At 39.8% G+C, this 23,818-nt stretch overlaps 2 protein-coding genes across 2 annotated transcripts in view; one reads left to right on the forward strand and one right to left on the reverse strand.

Annotated features, from left to right (window-relative positions):
* Positions 1-4,473, reverse strand: part of ZBTB41 (zinc finger and BTB domain containing 41) — a 46,977-nt gene extending 42,504 nt beyond the window's left edge. Inside the window, 3 exon segments of the mRNA XM_032647442.1 lie at positions 2,502-3,242; positions 3,245-3,764; positions 4,377-4,473. Coding sequence (XP_032503333.1) covers positions 2,502-3,242; positions 3,245-3,647 — 1,144 coding nt within the window. The 5' untranslated portion in view covers positions 3,648-3,764; positions 4,377-4,473.
* Positions 4,474-4,870: 397 nt separating this feature from the next.
* CRB1 (crumbs cell polarity complex component 1) overlaps positions 4,871-23,818 on the forward strand; it is a 256,838-nt gene continuing 237,890 nt past the window's right edge. Inside the window, exon 1 of the mRNA XM_032613001.1 lies at positions 4,871-5,293. Within this exon, the coding sequence (XP_032468892.1) occupies positions 5,209-5,293 (85 nt within the window). The 5' untranslated portion in view covers positions 4,871-5,208. The remainder of the gene's footprint in view (positions 5,294-23,818) is intronic.

Genomic DNA, 23,818 nt, shown 5'->3' on the forward strand with positions numbered 1-23,818 from the left:
ACCTCTTGTCATTTTCATTATGCCTCCTTGCCCACCCCGAAATCACCCTGCCCTTAGCAATTTCCAGAAACAGCTACCTCCATGTCTTTGCAGCTGTGGTCCTTCTGCCTTGTAAGTTCCTCCCTATTCTTTAGGTCTGAGCTCAAATGCTACCTGCTCCGTGAAATCTTTCCTAATTCTTATAAGCCTCTGTATTTGTCCTGATAAGATGATCTTATTGTAATATAATTGTATTTGTGCATGTACTCATTAACCTCTAAGATTCTTGAGGACAGAGAATATATCATTTCATATTTATTTGGCATAGTAGAGACACTCAAAAACTGCATTAATGATCAATAAGAGAAGCTAGCATTCCCTACACACCTAAATTTCACACGATATTTTAAGTGATTCACAAGGACTATCCCATTTAATCCTCATAGTAACCCCCATGAGAAGGTACCATTAGCATCATCCCACTCTATCTGTGAGGAAACAAAAGTACACACACAGGTTAAGCAACTCACATAAGACCTGGATTCAAAAATGCAGGCAGTCTGACATCACCACAGCTCATACTTTGTAACCAATATGATAAAATCACAATCTCAATCTCTTGCTTGCTCTCTTTCTCTGTACTGGGGAAAAGCCAGCAAGCCCCAACGAAGCTAAGCAAGAGAGGGGCTCAATAAGAGGGGTATAATGTAAAATACATCCAGGAAGGAGGCTGGAAATAAGCTGACAACGTGCCTTACTGATTCCCACAATTATCTGATTATCTGAACTGAATTTGGTTAAAAAAGCTGCAAAACGCCTTCCTCTTAGTACATTAGGACCTTGACCTTGAGCACTCTTTCCCCAAATAGTGTGCACAGAACTCTACTTTCCTGGGAGTTGCCAAGGAAAACCCCAAAAGTGTCTAGTGGTAAAATTATTTGAGGAAATGCCAGGTTAAGTAAAATGAACGGGTTTCTTTACTAAAGAATTTGAGAGCATTAATACAGATAGATGAGTATAGTTATCCCCGTCTTACCTGAACACAGAACCCCTTGCTCATAACATATCTCACGGGCCTAGTTAGTGTTCGATAGGACAGTTTGAGGCCTACAATGCCATTTGCAAACTGACCCCTGCCCACACACCTCAAGTCAAATTAGGTCAAATTAAGGTGTAATACAGGAAGCATGTGCTAAGAATACAAAGTCTAAAAAAGAGACTCAACTGGAAAGATGAAATGTTGTCAGGTATCTCAATCCAAAAATGTTGTTCTCGTCTCTATACCCCTCACAGCATCTGTTCACAGCTCTTCAAGAGCATTTACGAACCTGAGTTTAACACGCTACTTGTATCCGCACACTTTTCCAACTGACCTACTCAAAAAAAGTTGTTTTATTCATTTGTATAGAAACTTAAACACAGTAAAAATAACAATAAATAATTATTAAATTGGATTGTCAAAAGCATTCTGATTTAGAAAAAAATATTCAAAGGCATAAGAAAAAGCAAAAAGAGGTTACCACTGCTATGCCATAGTTTATACTATCGAATATTTTGAGAGCAAATAATTACCAATGCCTATGTAAATGCAAATGTAACCAATTTCCACCTATGCCAATAACAAGTAACTCAACACTCCAAGACACATTGGGATATATTAAACTGTATAAGTAATTTTACAAGGTCAAATTACACTTATTTCTTCTTTTTATCACTCTATGCAGTCGAATATATTTCCCAATTTCATAACTTTGATTTATATGTAAATCGCTGAACTGCTGCAATTTAAAATTTCACATTAGAAAGTCCATATAAGACATCTCCAAAAATTATTTTACTAGCAAATATTAGATCTCTTGAAAGTAAATATTCACTGATAAAATTTTAACTTAAGGTTAGAGACATTTCCTATATAGGCTTTTTTAATAAAGAAAAAGTTGATATATTCATTATTATAATAACCCAAGAATACTATTAGGATACTTCCTTAAGTCTCTGTCTACAGAATGAAATTACATTTAGCACAGTTTTATTCCTAACTATGTATTAGAATAATCTGAAACATCCCAATTCTAAACAGTACTGGATACTGGAAAATTGACTGTATTTATGACTCACATTATTACCATGCTCAAGGGGAAATAGTATACAAATTATTAAATTACATCTAACATAACCTAATTCAATTTTCTATAATGATTCAAAAATATCAGTTACCTATGAAATTAAATTAGCATATAAATCAAAGCTCTACATTCATAATTATTGATACTCTGGAATTTTTCACACTAAATACAGGAACTAATGATCTGTCACCTACTGCCACGACATGAGGAAGAGAAAATAAAGGGTAATATAAATACTTAATTCCTGAATCACAACAAACCCATAATAACAGGATAAAATATGTATTAAAAATCAAATATCCTCTCTACTTAAGTTTTCTTTTTAAAAGTTACTTTCAAAGTTTAGTTTCCAACTATCACCTTTAAAATACCCATGAAAATTAAGTTATGAGAGACAGGAAACAAGCTTTCTTTTCTTACCTATGCGGTCAAATGTCTTATCGCATTTGGGACACTGCAATATTTTTTTGTTAGTGTTCTGAATGACTACAGGGGTTAATCCCTCATGAATGCTTCCGACAGAATCACCAGCCTCAGCCTCCTCTTCTGCATCATTGGGATCCTTTTCACTGTGCTCTTCAATGTCAGAGTATTCATCTGACATTTCCTCCTCTAGCTCATCCTCTTCAGCATTACATTCACTGCCGGGATCCTCAGAATCATTTCTATCTGACTTTTCCTTATCAAAACTGTCTTGATTCAAATTGTCTGATCCATCACCACTTTCTTGTTCATCATCACTAGTGTCATCAAACTTAACAGGGCACTTCCGATTCCGTTTTGATCTCCTTGTGGAAAAACTTCTCTCCAGCATTTTTAACCCATGCTTTTTCCCTAATAAAAGGGATCTATGGGTTTTCGCCAAATGATTCTCTAAAGACTTCTTATAACAAAAATGTCTACTACAGAATTTACACTGATGATTACTCGACAGTCTTCCAGTTAACTCACTTAGTGTTTCTTCTGGTGACGATTTTTCAGTTAGCTCAGACTGAAAAGTGGCAACATTTTCGTTATTTAGCAGCTTAACTGCATCTATAATATCCAGGAATTTTGCAGCCTCTAAAACAAGTGGGATTTCATATTTGTACACAAAAAATTCTGATGTGTAAAGAAATTCAAGCAAATGCTGAAAACGGAGTGAGTTACGTGATCCAGGGTGACAACATCCGTGCTTGGATTTTTGCTCAAACACGCATGAAAATAACTACTGCCAACAGCAACGACGACTTTGTGCGCGCTAAATTCTTTTCCTTCTACTATGATAAGTAAGTCACAGAAAGATGGCTGCTTCTGCCTATCATCATTTAAATACTTCAGCAAGTTCTTATTGTACTGCAAAGAACTCAGAAGTTTTCTCTGATCCGGAGAAGGAGGAAGTTCCTGGTAACAGCGAAGAGCTTCGGGAGCTGGTCTTTCCGTGGAATGAGTGTAGGTTACTTGCTCACACTCCACTGCAACATTTCCTTCCGAAGAATCTTTACGGTAGCCTAGATGGATCTTCTCGTCAAGATGTGAAGTAACCTTTCTCCTTTTCTTCATTGCAGTACAACGGTATCAGAACAAGAAACTTCATAAGTGTCTTGAGGGCTTTATAAAGGAAAACTAGATTGTCTTGGATCACAGCTTCTGGAGGGGCGTGCCCGAGGGTTGCATGGTCTGCGAAAAGAGTTATGAACCATGAAAAATAACTGCATGGCCAAGCGATCCTAAATCATTCGCGGCATTGTAAACAAATCCTTCCTAAACGAAAACTAAATTATGATAAAGTCACCGCTTCCACTCATTCGTGGCTGAGATTTTAGGGCGGAGAACAAGGAGGGCCGGGTTAGAAAACACAGCCAACAAAAGAATTTTAAAGGAGGCAGAGCACACCTTGCAGGCCCGATTCCCGAACCGGGTAGGGGAAAGTGGGGCAGAAGGGGAGGCTCCGCGGAGCGCGCCGTGGGTGCAGGTCGAGGCGGCCACCTTCGCGGTGCAGGGGCGCCGGCACAGTGACAACCAGGCCGTCGCGGCCGCGGAACCCACGTTCCCCATTAATACGCTTCCAAAGGGCGGCTAGGCGCACCTCCTCGGGGCCGGCGAGCGTCCAAATGCTGGAGGCGCCCGGCGGGACGGCCCCGGGAGGCGCGGAGAGGAGAGCGGGTCACCCGGGGGACGGCCGCCGGAGCAGAGCCTCCTCAGGCCCCGCCGGGTGGAGATCGCGCCGCCGAGGGCGCCCCCGCCGCCCGCCAACCCGCTCCCCGAGCAGACGCCCCGCGCGTCCATTACCGGGAACCCAGGGCTACCCGTTGGCTCCCGGCCGCTGAGCTCCACTCCGGGCGCGCTGGCTCTGGCGCCGACCCACTTCCGGGTTCAGCCCCCGGCCCCGCCCGCCCTTCCCCTCTTGACGCCCTGCCGCCGCCGCCGCAGCCACCGAGCACGTCAACCGCGCGCGCAACCTCTCGGCCGCCAGACACCCCAGCGCGCGACCCTGCGCCGGCAATGCGCATGTGCGCGCACCCTCCCTACGCATGCTCCGTGAGGCCCCCCGCCACCCTCGCGGCGACCCCAGCGACTTCAGGAGTCCGTTAGTCCGGGTTTTCGTGGCAGTCTGGTGGCCGCTGTGACTGAGCCAGTCGGGGCCTCGCAGGCAGCCAGGCGGGGACCGGCGGAGGGGAAGATGAGGCGGAGTTTCGTAGGGGTGGGCGGAGGCAGCACGCTGCGAGCGGACCGCGTCCTCACTGCTTGTGGCCGGTTGCGGCAGCCCCTCGGCGGCGGGCGAAGCCGTCTCCACAAACGCTGCCCTGCGTCTGAAGAACCCAGCCGGACGCAGCTAACGCAGTTGCACCTAGAATTCATTTTTAAATTTTTATTGTCCACAGAAAACACTGAAAAATGTACATACAAGTATACAACTGGCAGGACAGGAAAGAAAGCCGAAACAAAAAGAAAAGAAAAAGGTCCACAAGGATAACTTTTGGAGCCAAGATTGTGCGTTTCTAACACAGTCGCAGGTGGTGCTGGTATTGCTGCTCTGAGGACCACATGTTTAGTAGCGAGGTCCTAGGCCTGTGACTTTACAGACACGAGGAAAATAAGGCAGAGGCTGAAGCCAAATAGGATGGGTGACCAGGTTGGTGAACCCATGTCCGAGTCCCCTGTGGATGGAAGAGTTACAGAAAAGTTATCGCAGACACTTGTTAACGGTAAGGCAAACTTTACTCAGGGCGTCTACTACAGTGGGGTTTTGTACTAGGTCAGAGAGATTGAGCGCAATTCCAGACAAGGGAAGGTGAGAATTTGTAGCCCAGGAGCCGGCTGGGCGTGGCTGGCATGTCCGTGAACGGAAAACGGCTAAGAGAAAACAAGAGGGGTAAGGGGGGCGGAGTGGGGGCCGGATTCTGGCTAAACTGACCTGACAAGCGTTCTTGCGGGAGGCAGGTGGGATGATCAGACAGGGCTCGAGGATGAGGAGGAACCAGATGTCAGATATTGAGGGTGGGAGATTCTGGCTAAACTGACTTAGCAGGAACCTTGCTAAAACTGAGGAATGCATAGACAAATAACAGAAGTTCAAAAGTCAGAGGAGCCTAATTGAGAAGGGAGTTTAGGGGCACCTGATTAAAGTTTGGTGAAGGAGAGAATCTTTGTTAGACCTAATCCAATCAGTTGAACGTCTTAGAGCAAAGGCTAAGCTTTACCGAGGGAGCTATTCGCCTCGAGAGCATAGAAACAGCCTGATTCCCTGAAGTATTTGGACTCAAGGCTGGAACAGCAATTCTTACCCGAGTTTCCAGCCTGCAGGCCTGCCCTATGGATTTTAGACTTATAAGCCCTCGGAATCAATCATGCAAGCCAGTTCCTTAGAATATCTGTCTATCCTCTATCTATCTATCCAGATAGATAGAACCAAACAAATGTTGGTTCTGTTTCTCTGGGGAACCCTCGCTAATACACCAGCAATGAACAGGAAGAAAATAAAATTGAAAAAATAATGCCTTTATGTTTTCCTCGATCGTATAGCACCAACATCCATGTCCCTAAGGTGTCAGAAGTCTTTGTCAGAGTAAGTAGCAGTGGGGTGGGGGGGGCCAAAAAGGAAAGCGCAGGGGCAGAAATCCAAGACAGAAAGGAAATCTACACTCTTCAGAATCTCTTTCCTGTGTCTTCCTTTTGCTGATCTGTCATGGTCTTAATTCAGCATCCTTTAGCAGGCTGTTTCACAAATTTATTTCTGAAAATGAAAATGTTTTTCTTCATTTATTTGTTGAATATCCATTAAACAACCACTCTGTACCAGGCATGTAACATTTTAAATGAACTTAGTCATAAAAGATGTTACTTGATGGCATCAGAGGTATAAAATACCTGGGAATGAATCTAATGAGTTATGTTCAAGACCTCTACACACAATTCTCTACAACAGGGCTGACAAACTTTTCTGTAAAGGACCAGATATGAAATATTTTAGGTTTGTGAGCTACGGGTAGTATCTTTTCCATTTTATTCTTCATTTTTATGACAACCCTTTAAAATGTAAAAATTATTCTTATCTCATGGACCATACAAAAAACAAGCCATGAGCTGATTTTGGCCTGTGGGCCATTGTTTTCTGAGAACTCCCCCTAAAACCCAACTCAGAGAAATTAAAGAAGACATTGAAGAAATATGTCATATTCATAGATTGGAAGAATCAATATTGTAAAGATGTCAGTTGTCCTCAAATTGATCTGTAGATTTAAAGACATCAATGTATTGGACTTAATCAGTATTAAAAACTTCTGTTTTTCAAAACCAATTAGGAAAATCAAAAGGCAAGCCAAAGATTAGGAGAAGATATTTGAGAAACATGCCCCCAAAATAAAACGTACTCTTGCAACTAATGAGAAGGAAAACAATATGTAAAATGAGCAAAATGTTAGAACAGACACTTCATGAAAGAAGTACATGAAAGATCTTATCTTTAAATTGCATCTTAAAGGAGATGCTAATTAAAACCACAGTGAGATACATCCCTAAGCATAACTAAACTTATAAAGACTGACAGTGTCAAGTGTTGATAAAGATGCAGATCAACTGGAAATCTCATTCACTTCTTTTTTTTTTTAATTTTTATTTATTTATTTATTATTGGCTGCTTTGGGTCTTCGTTGCTGCACGCGGGCTTTCTCTAGTTGAGGCGAGTGGGGGCTACTCTTCGTTGCAGTGTGCCAGCTTCTCATTGCGGTGGCTTCTCTTGTTGTGGAGCATGGACTCTAGGTGCTCAACCTCCAGTAATTGTGGCACACGGGCTTCAGGAGTTGTGGCATGCAGGCTTAGTAGTTGTGGCTCGCAGGCTCTAGAGTGCAGGCTCAGTAGGTGTGGTGCACGGGCTTAGTTGCTCCGTGGCATGTGGGATCTTCCTGGACCAGGGATCGAAACTGTGTCCCCTGCATTGGCAGGCGGATTCTTAACCATCACGCCACCAGGGAAGTCCCTCATTCACTTCTTATTGGAATACAAGCACTTTAGAAAATAGTTGAGCAATTTCAGAAAATTACACATATACAAGCTAGCCATTCCATTTTTTAAAAAAAATAAATTTATTTATTTTTGGCTGTGTTGGGTCTTCGTTGCTGTGCGCGGCTTTCACTAGTTGCGGCGAGCGGGGGCTACTCTTCGTTGTGGTGCGTGGTGCTTCTTATTGCATTGGCTTGTTGCAGAGCACGGGCTCTAGGCATGTGGGCTTCAGTAGTTGTGGCATGTGGGCTCGGTAGCTGTGGCTCGCGGGCCCTAGAGCGCAGGCTCAGTAGCTGTGGCGCTTGGGCTTAGTTGCTCCGTGGCATGTGGGATCTTCCCGGACAAGAGCACAAACCCGTGTCCCCTGCATTGGCAGGCAGATTCTTAACCACTGCACCACCAGGGAAGCCGTAGCCATTCCGTCATTATTCAAGAGAAACCAAAGCATTGACCACACAGTCTTATATACAAAATTTTATAGCAGCTTTACTTGTGATAGCCCAAAATTGGGATCAACCTAAATGTCCAACAACAGGTGAATGGAAAAACAAATATATAGAATACTATTACTTAACAATAAGAAGGAACAAACTAATGCCAAAGACAACAACATAGATGAGTCTCAAAATAACTTGAATAAAAAACAAAATGAGTATATTCTACATGATTCCATTTATCAAATGTCTAGAAACTGCAGATTAAAATGACAGTTTGTTGCTTAGCCACATGAGTGGCATCAAAGTTTGTGATAAATTAAAAAAGGGCACAAGAAAATTTTAATTATTTTGATTGTAGTGATGGTTTCACTAGTGTATACATATAACTGATCCAATTATTTACTTGAAATGCATGCAGAATATTGCATGACAGTCAATCTTAAAAGTCATAAAAAAAAAAGAATGTCACACAGACACTTGAACAGGGACATACAATGAAACAATAGAAAAATTGAAATTCCAGAGATTCAAATTCACAGGTTAATTTACTATATAAAAAGGTAAAATTTCAAGTCTGTGACGTAAAGATAGAATATCCAATAAATGAAGATAGATAAAGAGGTGGCATCAGAAATAAAAGTAAGTTGTATATAACCTCAGTGAATCAAGATAAATCCCAAATGGATCAAAAATTTAAATGTAAAAACTGAAACCATAAAAGAACTATAACAAAACACAAACTTCTAAATAACAGTAAAATGGTGAAGGTCTCTCTCACCACGAATCAAAATTCAGAAGCAATTAGGGAAACAAATTGTTAAATCAACCATATAAACTTAAAAATTTTTTTGCATGGAGGAATTCAGTATCAGCAATGGTGAATTAAGTAGCTGGAACCAATTCTGCTGTGAACAGCTAGGACAAAATGTTTTTTTAACAAAAGCTACTGTTTTGGATGCATGGCATAGCTACCAGGGTTATGTGTGAGGAATTGTGAGGGCCTGGTCTGCAAGAAAAAGAGGCTCAAAGAGGTGATCTGGCTTTGGGAGGCGGGGGCTTCTCCCTAAAGGCAGTTACTGACTGGAAAGAAGCAACTGAGAGGCTGATAAAACCATTAGATCCTTGACAGACTCATGAGGCAGGGAGACAAACATTGAAATTTAAGGACCCGGAGAAAGGAAGGGCCCTAATAAACACCCTGTGTTTCAGCTGGGGCTCTGAAAGGCCTAACCTATGAGTAAGAACGTACTAGAAATAGACCACCCATCACAGCGCTGAAGCCCTTACATTTTTACTCCTTTGAGAAAGACAATCAGGAATTGCTTCTTCTCTTAGTCTCTCTGCCTGCCAGGAGCAAAACCAAATGCTGTCTTGATTAAGGTGATGTCATCCAGACTCTTAACTTGTTAATTTTTAATATAAAATAGCCAGCATTGAATCAAACACTCACACACACAGAGGATATTTCCAAAAAAGTAAAAGGCAGACAAAACAGATCCAGAGGAGATCAAGAAAATGAAGTTATTGGACCAATACAACAACAACAAATAAACTATGAGATATGTTCAAGGAATTGACAGAATATTGAAAATGGAAATGAAATAGAAATTCTAGAACAGGAAAATATGATAGGTGAAATTAAGAAGAATGGATGTGTTTAAACTAAGATTAGAAAGAGCTGAAGAGAAACTATTGAACTAAAAGATAAATCAGAAGAAATATCCAAAATAAAACACAGAAAGCAGGTATGGTTAATACAGAAAAGAGGAAAAAGAAATATGTAGAACACATAAAACACCAAGCACAAATCTTAATAGAACCACAGCAGCAGGAGAGGAGAATGACAATGAGGAAGAGGCAGTATTTTAAAAGATAATAGCTGAGAATTTCCCATTGATGAGAGACATCAAGCCAGAGATTCAAGAAATACTAGGAACTCCAAGCAGGATGAGTTCAAAGAAAAGTAAAATTGGGCTTGTCATAGTAAAACTGCTGAAAATTGGAGATAGGAAAAAATTTTTAAAAGCACGCATAGGGAAAAAAAGAGTATTGGCATTAGAGGAGCAAAATTAGGCCAAGAGCTGACTACCCAACGGAAGCCTAGGAGGCCAAAAGACATCTTAATGATATCTTAATGACGCTCCAAAAAGGTAACTGCTGAGCTAGAACAAATCCTTCAAATGAGAGCAAGATAAAAAGTAGTTGAAATAAGCCAATCTTGAGAGAATTCACTAACTGCAGACTCAGAGTTCCAGAAATACCAAATGGAGACTTTTAGGCAAAGGGAAAAATCACAGATGGAAGCAGTGTAGTGAAGCAAAGAGTAAAGAATAACATGAATAAATGCAAATTGACTGTGAAAATAATAATAAAATGACTGTGGGATTAACAAAATAATAACATAAAACACAAGATATATTGAATTGAATTAAGAATTTCTAAGGTCCTGTGCTGTCCAGCATGTGTTAAAAGTTCTAATTTATATATAATTTTATTAACTCAAGGATGTTTGTTACAACCTCTGGAGTAACTACTAAAATCAAAATTAAACAAATGTTTAATAACTAGGCTAATAGAGGTGGGGAAATTGAACACTGAAGAATCAAGATGAAGAAAAGAAAGTAGAGAAAAAGAAACAGCATTTGAAACAAATAGAAAAATATAATAAGATGGTAGATTTAAAACCAAATGTAATAATTAATTAACTGTAAATTGACCAAACTATTCCATTAAAAGGACAGTCATTGATAGACTGAATGAAAAAAAAGACAAAAACTTGTTACTACAGACTTGATTACTACAAAAACTTGATTATTACAGACAAAACAAAGTTAAAAGGACATGTTTGGAAAATGATACACTATGCAAATACTAACCAAAGGTAGGTTGATGTATGTATATTAATATCAGACAAAGCAGACTTTAACATAAATGAGTTATTTGAGATAGGACATATCATAATAATATAATTTGCAATCCATGCAGAAGATATAGCAATTTCAAACATGTATGCCTGTACTAAATTATCTACATATTTTATAATATATACTTACGAATTTCTATCTATCCATATGTGTATACATATTATGTACTATTTTATTTACTTATATAAAAAATATACTATTGCATAATATTTTATATACTAATTATATATATAACATTATTATATATACATATTAGTACAAAAAAAGGTAACTTGAAAACCCCAAATGTTTGGAAATTCATTAATACATGGGTAGCCCATAGGTAAATAGCCCAAAGAAAAAGAAAATAATCTCAATAAAATTTAGAAAATATTTTGAACTGAATAATAATAAAAATATATCAAAACAAATGTGACAGCTAAAATCATGTTTAGAGGGCAATTTTAACTTTAAATGCTCACACTAGAAGAAAAACTGAAAATCCTTGACCTATGCATTCATTTTAAGAAATCAGCACACACACACACACACACACACATACACACACCCCACACCAAATTCCAAAGAGGTTATAAGGCTGGAAACAACAAAGAACAGATATCAATGAAATGGAAACAGTCACTTAAAAGAGAGGGTCAACAGTATCAAAGTATTCTTTTGTTGTAAAAAAAAAAAAAATTTATAATTGATAATGAACTCTTACCTTCCTGTGTGCCATTTATTAAGTTACTGTCTTAACTTCAAGTCTACCCTTCAAAATTCTGCATTGTGATGCTGGGCTGGAATTCAGTTTTGCAGGCTGGCTACTTGTTAGTTTCTGCAAGGAACAATAGAGATTTTTAAAAAGTAAGAAAAGCATGGTTGCAAAGTGACATTCAAGCTCTCCATCTTGTAACAGTACTAAAAGGAAAGGACACTATCAGGAAAGTGAAAAGACAACCTGAAAATGGGAGAAAGTATTTGCATATAATAAATTTGATGAGGTTCTAGTATCCAGAATATATTTTAAAATCTTATGAGTAAAAAAAAATAAAACAAAATAACCCAGTTTTTAAAATGGACATTGGATTTGAATAGACATTTCTCCCGAGAAGATATATAAAGGCCAATAAACACATGAAAAGTTGCTCAACATCATAGTCAGTATAGAAATGCAAATCAAAACCACAAGTACATACCTACCACTTCACACCAACTAGGATGGTCATAATTAAAAGGATAACAAGCATTGGCAAGGCTGTGGAAGTTGGAATCCTCATACACTGCTGGTGGAAACATAAAATGGGGCACCCACTTTGGAAAATATTTTGTCAGTTTCTCAAAAAGTTAAACACACAGGTTACCATATGACCCAGCAGTTCCACTCCTAGGTATATACCCAAGAGAAATGAAAACATATGTTCACACAAAAACTTGTGAACAGATGTTTATGGCAGTATTATTCATTTTAACCAAAAGGTGGAAAAAACCCAAATGTCCATCAGCTGATGAACAAATAAAATCTGATATATTCATACAATTTAATATTATTCTGCCATGAAAGGGATTAAAGTACTGATACATACTACAACATGGATGAATCTTGAAAAACTGTGCTAAGTGAAAGATGTGAAACATAAATGACCACATATTGTGTGATTCCAGTTATATGAAATGGATAGCGAAATTCACAAAAACAGAAAGTAGACTAGTAGTTGTAAGGGTCTATAGAAAAAGGGAGTAGGGGAATGAGTGCTGACGGGTACAGGTTTCTTTTGGGGTAATGAAACTGTTCTAAAATTAGATTGTGGTAATAGTTGTACAACTTTGTGGATACACTAAAAACCACTGAATTGTATGCTTTAAAAGGGTAAACTTTGGGACTTCCCTGGTGGTGCAGTGGTTAAGAATCTGCCTGCCGATGCAGGGGACACGGGTTCGAGCCCTAGTCCGGGAAGATCCCACATGTCGCGGAGCAACTAAGCCTGTTTACCACAACTACTGAGCCTGTGCTCTAGAGCCCACGAGCCACAGCTACTGAGCCAGCACACCCTAGAGCCCGTGCTCCGCAACAAGAGAAGCCACTGCAATGAGAAGCCCGCGCACCGCAACTAAGAGTAGCCCCCGCTCCGCAACCAAGAGTAGCCCCCGCTTGCCACAACTAGAGAAAGCCCGCACACAGCAACAGAGACCAAAGCAGCCAAAAGTAAAATTAAATTAAAAAAAAAAAAACCTAAAAAACAAAATTAAAAAAAGGGTAGACTTTATATTATATGAATTATATATATATATATATATATAGTGACTGCCCCATTGTGTGTACCCAACAGCAATGTATGAGGATTGTGAATTCCAGTTTCTCCACATCCTTGCCTTATTGTCTTGTCCTTTTTTTATCACAGCCATCTTAATGGAAGTGAAGTGGTGGCTCAATGTAGTTTTTTTTTTTTTTTAACATCTTTATTGGAGTATAATTGCTTTACAATGGTGTGTTAGTTTCTGCTTTATAACAAAGTGAATCAGCTATACATATACATATATCCCCATATCGCTTCCTTCTTGCGTCTCCCTCCCTCCCACCCTCCCTATCCCATTCCTCTAGGTGGTCACAAAGCACTGAGCTGATCACTCAATAAAAATGATATATTCATTTTTGTAACTGTAATAGCATAGAAGATGCTTACATAATAATTTTTATGTGTAAAAGAGTACTTTTTGTTCATATGGTATGGTCACATATATAAAAAAATTATACTGAGTAAAGATTGGAAAACATTGCACCAAAATATTAATAGGAAGTCTCTCTAGATTGTGGGGTGACATAAGATTTTCTTTTCTTCAATTTTTAAAAAAAATTTCAACTTTTCTATTATAAACATGTATTTTTATAATGAGGAAAAATATATATATTTTTAAAGTACCATAAAGAAAAGATGTCAGGGGCTTCCCTGGTGGCGCAGTGGTTGAGAGTCCGCCTGCCGATGCAGGGGACACGGGTTCGTGACCCGGTCCGGGAAGATCCCACATGCCGCGGAGTGGCTAGGCCCGTGAGCCGTGGCCGCTGAGCCTGTGCGTCCGGAGCGGAGCCTGTGCTCCGCAACGGGAGAGACTACAACAGTGAGAGGCCCGCATACCGCAAAAAAAAAAAAAAAAAAAAAAGTTGAGTAAATAAAGAACTTTGAAGAAGTAGAAATTAAACCTAAAACCAGCAACATTAAAACATTGAATTAGGTTGAGGAAGGTATTCAAGAAGGGTGAGAACAAATCTTAAGTTGACAGCTCAATGCCTAGGCTGGTTCCAGAAGGGTTTCCGATAAGAGACAAGACCAAAGGAGCAGAGGGGAAACAGGGTGTCAGAATTTGACCCTGGGCTGTCAGAGCTTCAGGTAACAAAGGTAAAAATTGTGTTTGCTTTCTTTTGTGAGAAAGCTTTAAGTTGATTTGTCAAGTACAGCAGATGTTTGTTTGGCAAAGTGGCAGCATGGAGAGAAAATTGTATTTCTTAGTATGACCATCTGCAAGGAAGAGGTTTGGAAATCCTCTAATGAGCGTGCTAGGATAGAAGGCACTCAAGTTGGATTATCAGGCTTTCATTTTGCCTGGTGTGTATGGTGTGTAAGGCAAGGCTAGAGAAGAATTGGGAAAATAGAGGGGATTTTTGAGGTCACATTGAGCGGAGAGAGGAAAGCAAAGAAGGGAGGAATTTCAAGGAGAGATGACAGCTAAGAAAAGAAGCTCAGTTTTAGGTGATACCTGCTCCTGATTTTGATAGTGTGCTGTTGATTCATGAGAAGCAGAAGAAGATTGAGCAAGGGTTCAGTAACCATAGGATTAGCATAGAATATTGTGGAATGAGTTCAGTTTTGGAGTCAAACTGATCTATGTTCAAAACATACCTCTTGGGCTTCCCTGGTGGCGCAGTGGTTGAGAGTCCGCCTGCCGATGCAGGGGACATGGGTTCGTGCCCTGGTCTGGGAAGATCCCACATGCTGTGGAGCCGCTGGGCCCGTGAGCCATGGCCGCTGAGCCTGTGCGTCTGGAGCCTGTGCTCCGCAACGGGAGAGGCCACAACAGCGAGAGGCCCGCGTACCGCAAAAAAACAAAAAACAAAAAACAAAACAAAACATACCTCTTACATCCTGTTGGTGGCAGCTTGTATGCTTCTCAGACTATAGTGAAAAACATAGAGACGTGCTCAGCCTTTCAGTTCTTTCTGAAAAATAATAATTTGACAAGCAGTAATTCATATTTTTCCAATTGAAAAAATCATATACATTTTGAAGAAGAACGAAACACTTGCCTGATGATGTGGTATAATATATCTAAACTATTTCTACGTGAAATACAGAGTAAAGGATATTCTTTTAGAAAATATTCAATTTATGCTTGTGCATGTCCAATTTTATCTTTTACTTTTTCTTTTTAATTTTTTCATTTAAAGCTCCTTTACTTTCCCAGCATTTAATGGCCTGTTTACACAGTAGATTCTGAAACTCAGAGCAACTCTCTGGAGACCCAGAGGAAATGAATAGTGGTAGATATACATTAGTGCAGGTTATAAAACATAATTACATTAAAATTTTTAGGTGAAAGCACATTTTAATGCATTAAACCTGCATTGCAGAAGCATACTAAGTTTTTATGGATAAATTTTTTTCCCACTGGAGGGTGCAATTCATCAGTGTATCAAGATTTCTACAGTTCCTTTAATGAGTATACTTTATAAATAATATCAGAGAGCTGATTATTTCCAAGACACTAATGTAGAATGCTGAGTAGATTTTATAAAACTTTAAATAGATAGAATTTCACTAATAGGAATCTGGGCTTTATTCTACAATATACTTGTGATTTAATTAGGATCAAATGATTTTTAAGCCAAGTGTATTCTTTTATTCTCTCTTTTGGATACTATGTATGAGTTTCTTGGTTATTAATACTGCAAAAATGTATGCTAAAAATTCATAATAAAGAGAAATACAGTCCTACTTATTATGAAGTTTTTGCAGTTGTTTTCTTTAGCAGTCTATATATTTAATTAAAATTCTCTGTGAAATATAGATTATTAGACTCTACACACAGTAATAATGTGTGGTCTAAAATTAAACGTAAATTTATTAAGCATAAAACTAATATATACATTTAATTGAATTTTTTGTTTTCATTATATATCTTTACGTAGTATGAAGGCTTTTAGATAATGTGTGCCTTCAGTATAACACTAATAAAATATAAATTTTAATAACAGCCAATATTTATTGAACACCAACCAACTGGGTCTCAGCAGAGTTCTGTACTAATTAACTTTACATTTTTAACTTATTTAATTCTCACAACAACCTCAACAAATAAGTAACATTTTCCTCACTTCACAGATGAGGAATCTCAGGTGTCACGTAACTTACCCAAGTGCATACAGTTGGTATGAACTGCCGCTCAACCTGGGTGACCTGACTTCATGGCCCAGACTTAATCACTGTTTAATAGCTATGTTAGACGTGTTGGTGCCAACCCCTGCTACCCAAACAGTAATGTGTTGATTTTTATTTTAGACACTTGAAGACAGGCACTTTGCATTGTGGTTAATGTCTCAAAGATCTCCATCAAATATTGTGGCTTTTGCTTACCTGGAACTGATAGAACTGCTTCAATTATGACTTAGATGAATGGTGGCTCAGACTCTTTTTTTAAATTGTCTGCCCCAGCAGCTCTCCTCTCCTTCCCTACCCATAGCAGAACACCAAGACTGCCACTCAGAGGAAAAGACTGCATTGTCCCATCTCATGCTGTCTCAGAGATGCACAGTTACATAACCAAGTGGGCAGTGAAATGTTAAGTGTAAGTGTTGGGCGGGACTTCCAGGAAGTCTCCTTAAGAAATAAGGTCTGTGGCCTGTGACATTACTCCAACTTACCCTCTCCCACTGCCCACAGTGCTGGCATGAAGAGCAGCTGGGGCTCAAGCAGCCAGGATGACAGAACACTAGAGGGAAGGAACATCTATCTCTTGTAAGCCTCTATTTTGAGTTTTTCTGATATAGGCAGCTCTTTAATCATATTAACAGTTAAGGAGTTTTCTAAGGTTTAAAAACCCATGTTGTCTATCTTTTGATCCTCAGTCAACACCAGACTACAGCCTTTCTCAACAGATGTGACCCTACCATGAGGCCACCAAATATCCTTTCTATATTAATTTTGAATACGTTATTGGGCTAGTGATATGTGTTTGCTTAATTCTACAACATCATTTCTTTAAAGATCATTTCTATCCATAGTTTAAAATTAATTGCAAAACTTGTTCTACTCAGGGTAAAAATTTGCAGCTTGCTTTTAGCGTTGTCAATGATTTAAAATATTTTAATTCATGCCAGGTGTTACTTCCCTTTTTGTAACCAGGAGGAGTACTATGGTGTATTCTTCTTGAGGTCAAATAAGTTATAAAGTATTTTTATGAGATTAGTAACATGATTTGGCAGTAAAGAATATGCATGACACATTTTGTATAAAAAAATTGACAAACTTCCTGGATTCCCAGCATTTCCTCTTTGCTCAGACATAAACCTAGATTATGCTGACCTCTCTTTAAACTTGCCACCTACGTCTAAGGAAAAGAATAAAGAAGTTTGCTTTAAAGCCCTTTCCTTGAAGTTTAATCAATATTTGAGAAAAAAAAATTCATGAAATGTCCTAGATTAGAAGATGACCAAAGGTGTATGAAAGGTAGAATATCATAGAGGTTTTAAGGTTTTTGCCAGATGTAATAGTAACAGTAGCAACATAACATGGTTATTAATAGTACTGTCTTTCACTTATGCAGCACTCATGGTGTACTTGGCGCGGTACTTAATGATTTGTATGTATTAAGCCATTTAAGTCATTCAGTTCTCTCCATTCTAACAGAGGTACTGTTTTACAGCTCAGGGAACTGAACCATAACAACATTAAACAATTTGCTCAAGGTCACTCAGCTAAAATGGAGAAATCAGGACTTGAACCCATGCTTTTTGACCTTGCAATAGTACAATATTACACAGTATTCCTCCATTCAGAGAATTGTTATAATTATTGTATTAAATTAGCTAAATGAAAGATATAATTAGAGAACTATTTAGAAAGCTATGCTGAATATAGCTTCTTTCTTTTTTTTTTTTTTTGTGCCGTGGGTCATGGATCATAGTTCCTCAACCAGGGATCGAACCCATGCCCCCTGCATTGGGAGCACGGAGTCTTAACCACTGGACTGTGAGGGAAGTCCTGAATATAGTTTCTTGCTCTATGCTTCTCAGACCCTCTTTCTTGGGATTGAAATGTAAATTTGTACAAACCACTGTCTGAATACTTAATAGTTGAATATTTAGTAATTTTTTTAATCTCCTACCCCTATCTTGCCCCTTCCCCCTTCCCTCTTCCCACTGGTAACCACTAGTTTGTTCTCTATATCTGTGAGTCTGCTACTCTTTTGTTACATTTACTAGTTTGTTGTAATTTTTAGATTCCACATATAAGTGATATATGATATTTGTCTTTCTCTTTCTGACTTACTTCACTTAGTATGATCATCTCTAGGTCCATCCATGTTGCTGCAAATGGCAAAATTTCATTCTTTTTTGTGGCTGAGTAGTATTCCATTGTGTATATACATATATCACATCTTCTTTATCCATTCATCTGTTGATGGACACAGGTTACTTCCATATCTTGGCAATTGTGAATAGTGCTGCTATGAACAGAAGGGTGCATTCTGAATTAGTGTTAGAATAATTTAATATTGAATAATTTAAGATTTTTAATTCATTTTTCAACAAGTTAATTTCCAAAGGGAACATTCATGATAGTTATCCAAATTTTTCTTTTTATTTCTATTTTTCTGTGGCCTCACCAGATATAGGTATTAGGATAGACATTGTAATCAGGTTTAGATTAAGTCTTGGGAAAGAATCACCATGTGGCAAATTAACTCTATCTGATAAGGGGTTGATTATATCTAGTTCCCTTATGGTTGGTCCTGTAGGTAAAAAAATAAATTATCCACTTTCATGTCTGCCAAGAGTATGCAAAAGAAAATGATATATAGGACTGAAAATATCCTTTAGAATCTATTAAATACTGCCTGTATTTTGCAGAGAAAGATAAAGTCCATATTGATCAAAAAACTTGACCAAGATAATTTACCCAAGCAAAAGGTAGCAGTAAAATATACAGAGCATGTACTCTAGTGTCAGAAGATGTAGGTCAGATCTTGGTTCTGTAATTGATTAATCAAGAAAACTTGGAGTGTTACTTAACCTCTGGGAGGATAAAGATTTTGACTAGTAAAATTAGCTAATGATACAATAATATTGCCTATAAAATTGTTTTGAGGATCAAATGAGAAGATATATGTGGCAGTGTTTTACAAACTATTAAGTGTTATATAAATGTTAGCCACTATTAATTAGATTTTGTTTTCCATTATAGAGAGGAGGTACTATAAAATCGACTTATCATCAACAACTTAGAAATTGTTCCCATACCAAGGCAAAGGCAGGAGATACTATAGCTTCTTTATAAAATATTTTTATAAAAAGTTTCAGATGTTATTGAAAGTACTGAATAATTAGATTATAATTCCTAGCTTATCATTTTAAAATCATACATTTATAAACTCATAAAATAGCCTTCAGTTTTGTTTTAGTCTGTTACAAAAAATTACAAAGGATTTTGCAAGATCTGCAAGAGAATAAATCTGTGTAGTTTTAAGCCACTGCTTTTGGTAATGTGTTACAACATCTATAGGGAAAGACTTCACTTTTAAAGAACTGGACTAACTAATGGGGATGACCCCCTAAAACAGTGGAGACCAAATGGCCATGCTTCACAGTTAGGAGTCAGGTGGGTGCACTTATGGTAAAGAGGAGAAAGGTCTGAGTGGCATTCAGCAGAGCTGAGTAATGGAGCGGCTGTGGCTCCCAGAACATAGTGCCCCAAAGAGGCAAGACAGATGGGCAGCCCACACAGACACTACTCAGTCTACACAGTGAGAAGAGATCAAAGATGGATGACCAGGAGGCTGTAGCCAGTTGCTTCCAAAAAACTCATGATTCCTTTTCCAATTTTAGGATTTGAATCACTTTTCAAACCCACTGAGTGAAGAAGAGGTCAGGTATCCAATGGCAAGCACTCTTGAAAAGTATATATGGCAATAATTTGTCGAATGCTACCACAGTAGAACCTGTGACCAATTCTTTGGGTAACAGGACAAAGGTGAATACCCAGACACTTTAAGGACTGCTTAAAGTCAGAATCTGAGTTGACTTTGTTACTCAGAAACCCCAAATCTCATCACAGCCCTCCTATTAGACTGAAGTCATATGAGGCCAAGTAATAGAATCCTGGCCCAGATCCAGTTCACAGGGGGTCCACTGGTTCCACAAGTATACCCATTGTTTATTTCCCTTCCTTGAAAGTATAATTGAAATGGACATACTTGATAGTTGACACAACCCTCACTTTGATTCTTTGGCCTGAGGGTGGGTTGATGAGGAAGGTCAAGTGGAAGTTTTTGAAATTACTTGCCATTGTGGCCAAGACAGTGAATACAAAACACTATTCGATGTCAAGGAGGAATGGCAGAAATTACTACCACTCTTAAAGGATGCAGAGATGGTGGTCCCCCCTGTATTTCTATTTGATCCACCAGTTTGTTTTCTACAAAAGGCGATGGTCCTTGGAAAATTACAGTAGATACCATAAATTCTGTCAAGTACTAGCCCCAATTGCAGTTGCCGTGACATAAAAGAATACCTTTTCTAGAGCCAATTTAAAAAAGAATGCTAATCATACTGGATGAGCAAGAAATGATAAGTATCAAGGATGCATTGATAAGATACATTTACTTGAGAGGGAAGGAGATTAATGCTATGAGATTTCAGGGACCTGCTACATCAGTAATATTTTAGAGGTCCAGTCGTCTGAAGCATGTTAGGCTATCCTCTTCACAGTGAAGGAGAAATTCTTGCATCTTGTAACTTCCATCATGAAGAATGAAGCAAAAGGCTTGGGAGGCCTCCTTGGGCTCTGGAGACAGACTATTCCACACTTGGAAATACTGCTCCAGCCCAAATATTAAGTGATATGAAAGGCTGAGAGTTTTGAGTGAGGCCTGGGGCAGAAAGGGGTTCTGATGCAAGACCAGCAGATGATGCAACCTCCGCTTGGACAATACAGCTCAACAGACCGTATTATTTTAGATGTATCTGTGAGATAAGATGCAGTGTGGAATCTGTGGTCAAATTCCAGAATCTCATTGCGAGCCTTTGGAGTTGTGAAGCAAGGCCATGCCATCTGCAGTGGAGAATTATCTAGCTTTTGGAAAACAAATCCAGATGGGCTACTGGGCCCTGGTAGAGATGGAATGCCTGGCTATGAATCATGAGATGGCCCTGCTGCCGGGGCTGCTCAGCATGAGAAAGATTCCATCAAACACACCAAGTCATAACGTCAGGGCCCAAGCAGCAACCCAGTTTGAAATGGAAATGTTACACTGTGGATTAGATATAAGTGGGGACAGAGGGCACAGATACTTCAAAAGCCCCATGGCATCTACGTTCCACCCCTTATGGGACCTGGATCCACTTCTTCATATTCATTCCGGGAGCCGTTCCTTCAGGATTCTAGAGGGCCTCTTTTCCTGGGAGAATCTTTAAGGAGAACATAAGTGGCACTAACCACAGCACCCTCCATTGCAGCTAATCAAAGGGATATAACTGGTCTTCTGAATCTTTCTGCTCTACTAAGAATTCTAGATGACGCTCACCCTCAGCTGTTCTAGGTGGATTAATGGTGGTTTGACCTAGACCCCAATATGTGATGGGTCTGAGCCCTTGGCTCTCCAGGCCTTTCTTAGGGCATAGCTGTTACACTTGCCCATTAGCCATCAAGATTGGTCAAGGGTGTATCAAGGGCCACCTAGTTGGGAGCCAAACATATTTCTCCTGATGCAACTAGGGTATGGTTGGCTAACAATCTGTAGCTGTTTTCTTATTCAATATCTACCTAACGTTTGAGCCAAGGTCATGGTCTTCTCAGGGAAGCCAGTGAATAAGATGGCAGTACATGGGCCTAGCCATTTCTGCCCAGCGTGAGATCCCTCTTATGGACTCTTCTAATGAGTTCTTTGCTCCAGAACTCCCCACTGAGCTGGCAGACAACTTGTCCATCCTGCATCATGATTTGATTGATCCCCTGCCAAATTGTTTCCTCCTTTTGTCTTTCATGGGTGTTACCTCCCCTCCTCCAACAGATTAATTTCTTCTCCTAACTCCATCTCTGTGTCTGCTTCTCAGAGAACCTGAATGACCTTCACAAAGAAGTAGGGTAGGGTAGAGACATGTGGATGACCTATGGGAGTGGGCACACAGTCTGAAGATCTTTGTACCACTTGTGGTAGTGGTTTTAAGTGTCCCCACATTCTTTGATACTCCTCTCTTCAAGAGGTGGAGCGTAGTTTCCCTCCCCTCAACTTTGGGCTAGACTTTCTTCTAATGAATAAAGACTAGTTTACAAAGGGCACTGTAGCTTCCTGCTCCTTCTCTCATATCACTTCCTCTGGAGGAAGCCAGCTGCCATATCATGAGGAACCCAGGGGACACAGGAGAGCCCCATGTGATGAGCAACAGAGGCTTTCTGCCAACAGCCATGTGAGTGGCCTTGGAAATGGACCCTTTAGTCCCCAGACTGCAACCCTAGGCAGCAGCTTGACTGCAACCTCCTGAGGGACCCTGAACCAGAACCAGCTGCTTCTGGATTCCTGAGTGGAAGTCGATGCAGATAAATGTTTGTTGTTTCAAACTGCTAAGTGTCAAAGGATTTTGTCACACAGCAATGGATGACCATATACTTGTAAATGACCATCTGAAAGTATCCACTATTGAAGAAGCACTAAACAGACAAAGTGACTCACCCAGTTGTCATCAGCCAGCCTCTGTCATCAGCCACTCCTGTGCTGGTAAAATGGTTGCAAGAATAGAGAAACCATGGGGACAGGGATGAAAGCTATTCGTGGTCCCAACAACTTGGGCTCCCATTCACCAAGGCTTATCTGTCTAGTTCTGCAGCTCCTGGAAGCCTGAACTGGCGGCAATGGAGGCCAGCACTGAAACATTCTACGAGGAAACTCACCTGCCAGTTGGTGGCAACATAGCTGCATTGGACCCTTCTGTGAGGCAGGAGTGGGCATGTGCCCTTGGAATCCACAGGTTGTGTCAGTTATATCCCATGTCACTGAACAGCTGCTGGCCTGACAGAATGATGGAAAAGTCTGTCAAAAGCACAATTAAGAAGTCAGCTCACATCATCCTCCAGGACGTAATGTATGTTCCAAATCAGTGACAATGTGTGGCTCTGTGTCCTGTGGGCAAATATGTGGGAACCAAGGGTGGAAGCAGGAGTGGCCCAACCTGTCCTCCTTTTGGGGGCCCAGTTGGGGAGCTTGTACTTTCTGTCTCTGCCACTCTGAGACACTGAAGTGTGTTTTGAGAACCTGATTTCATAGGGGAAATAATTTCATTTGGGTCCCACTAACTCTAAGCTACAGTTGCTAGCTGGGCACTTTGGGTTCCTCATGCTAACGGGCAAGCAGGCAGGGAGAGTCGTCAGCATCCTGATGGGGATAATTAGACCTGATCATCAAGCAAAGGCAGGACTTCAGAGGTTTGACATATGCAGTGCTCTGTGGCTGGCTCCCCTGCTGCTCCTGGAATCCTGTGAGCACCATGTGGTACAGCCTGTGTTAAACTGCTGTGATGACAGACATGTGGCCCAGGTACCCGTGCTGCCAAATATCCATCATGTGAGTGAGACCATCTTAGTCACCTACACACCAGCCAAACCCCCAGCCGAGTGTGCTGGAGGCA

Source organism: Phocoena sinus, chromosome 1, assembly GCF_008692025.1.
Source record: "Phocoena sinus isolate mPhoSin1 chromosome 1, mPhoSin1.pri, whole genome shotgun sequence".
Classification (NCBI taxonomy): Eukaryota; Metazoa; Chordata; class Mammalia; order Artiodactyla; family Phocoenidae; genus Phocoena; species Phocoena sinus.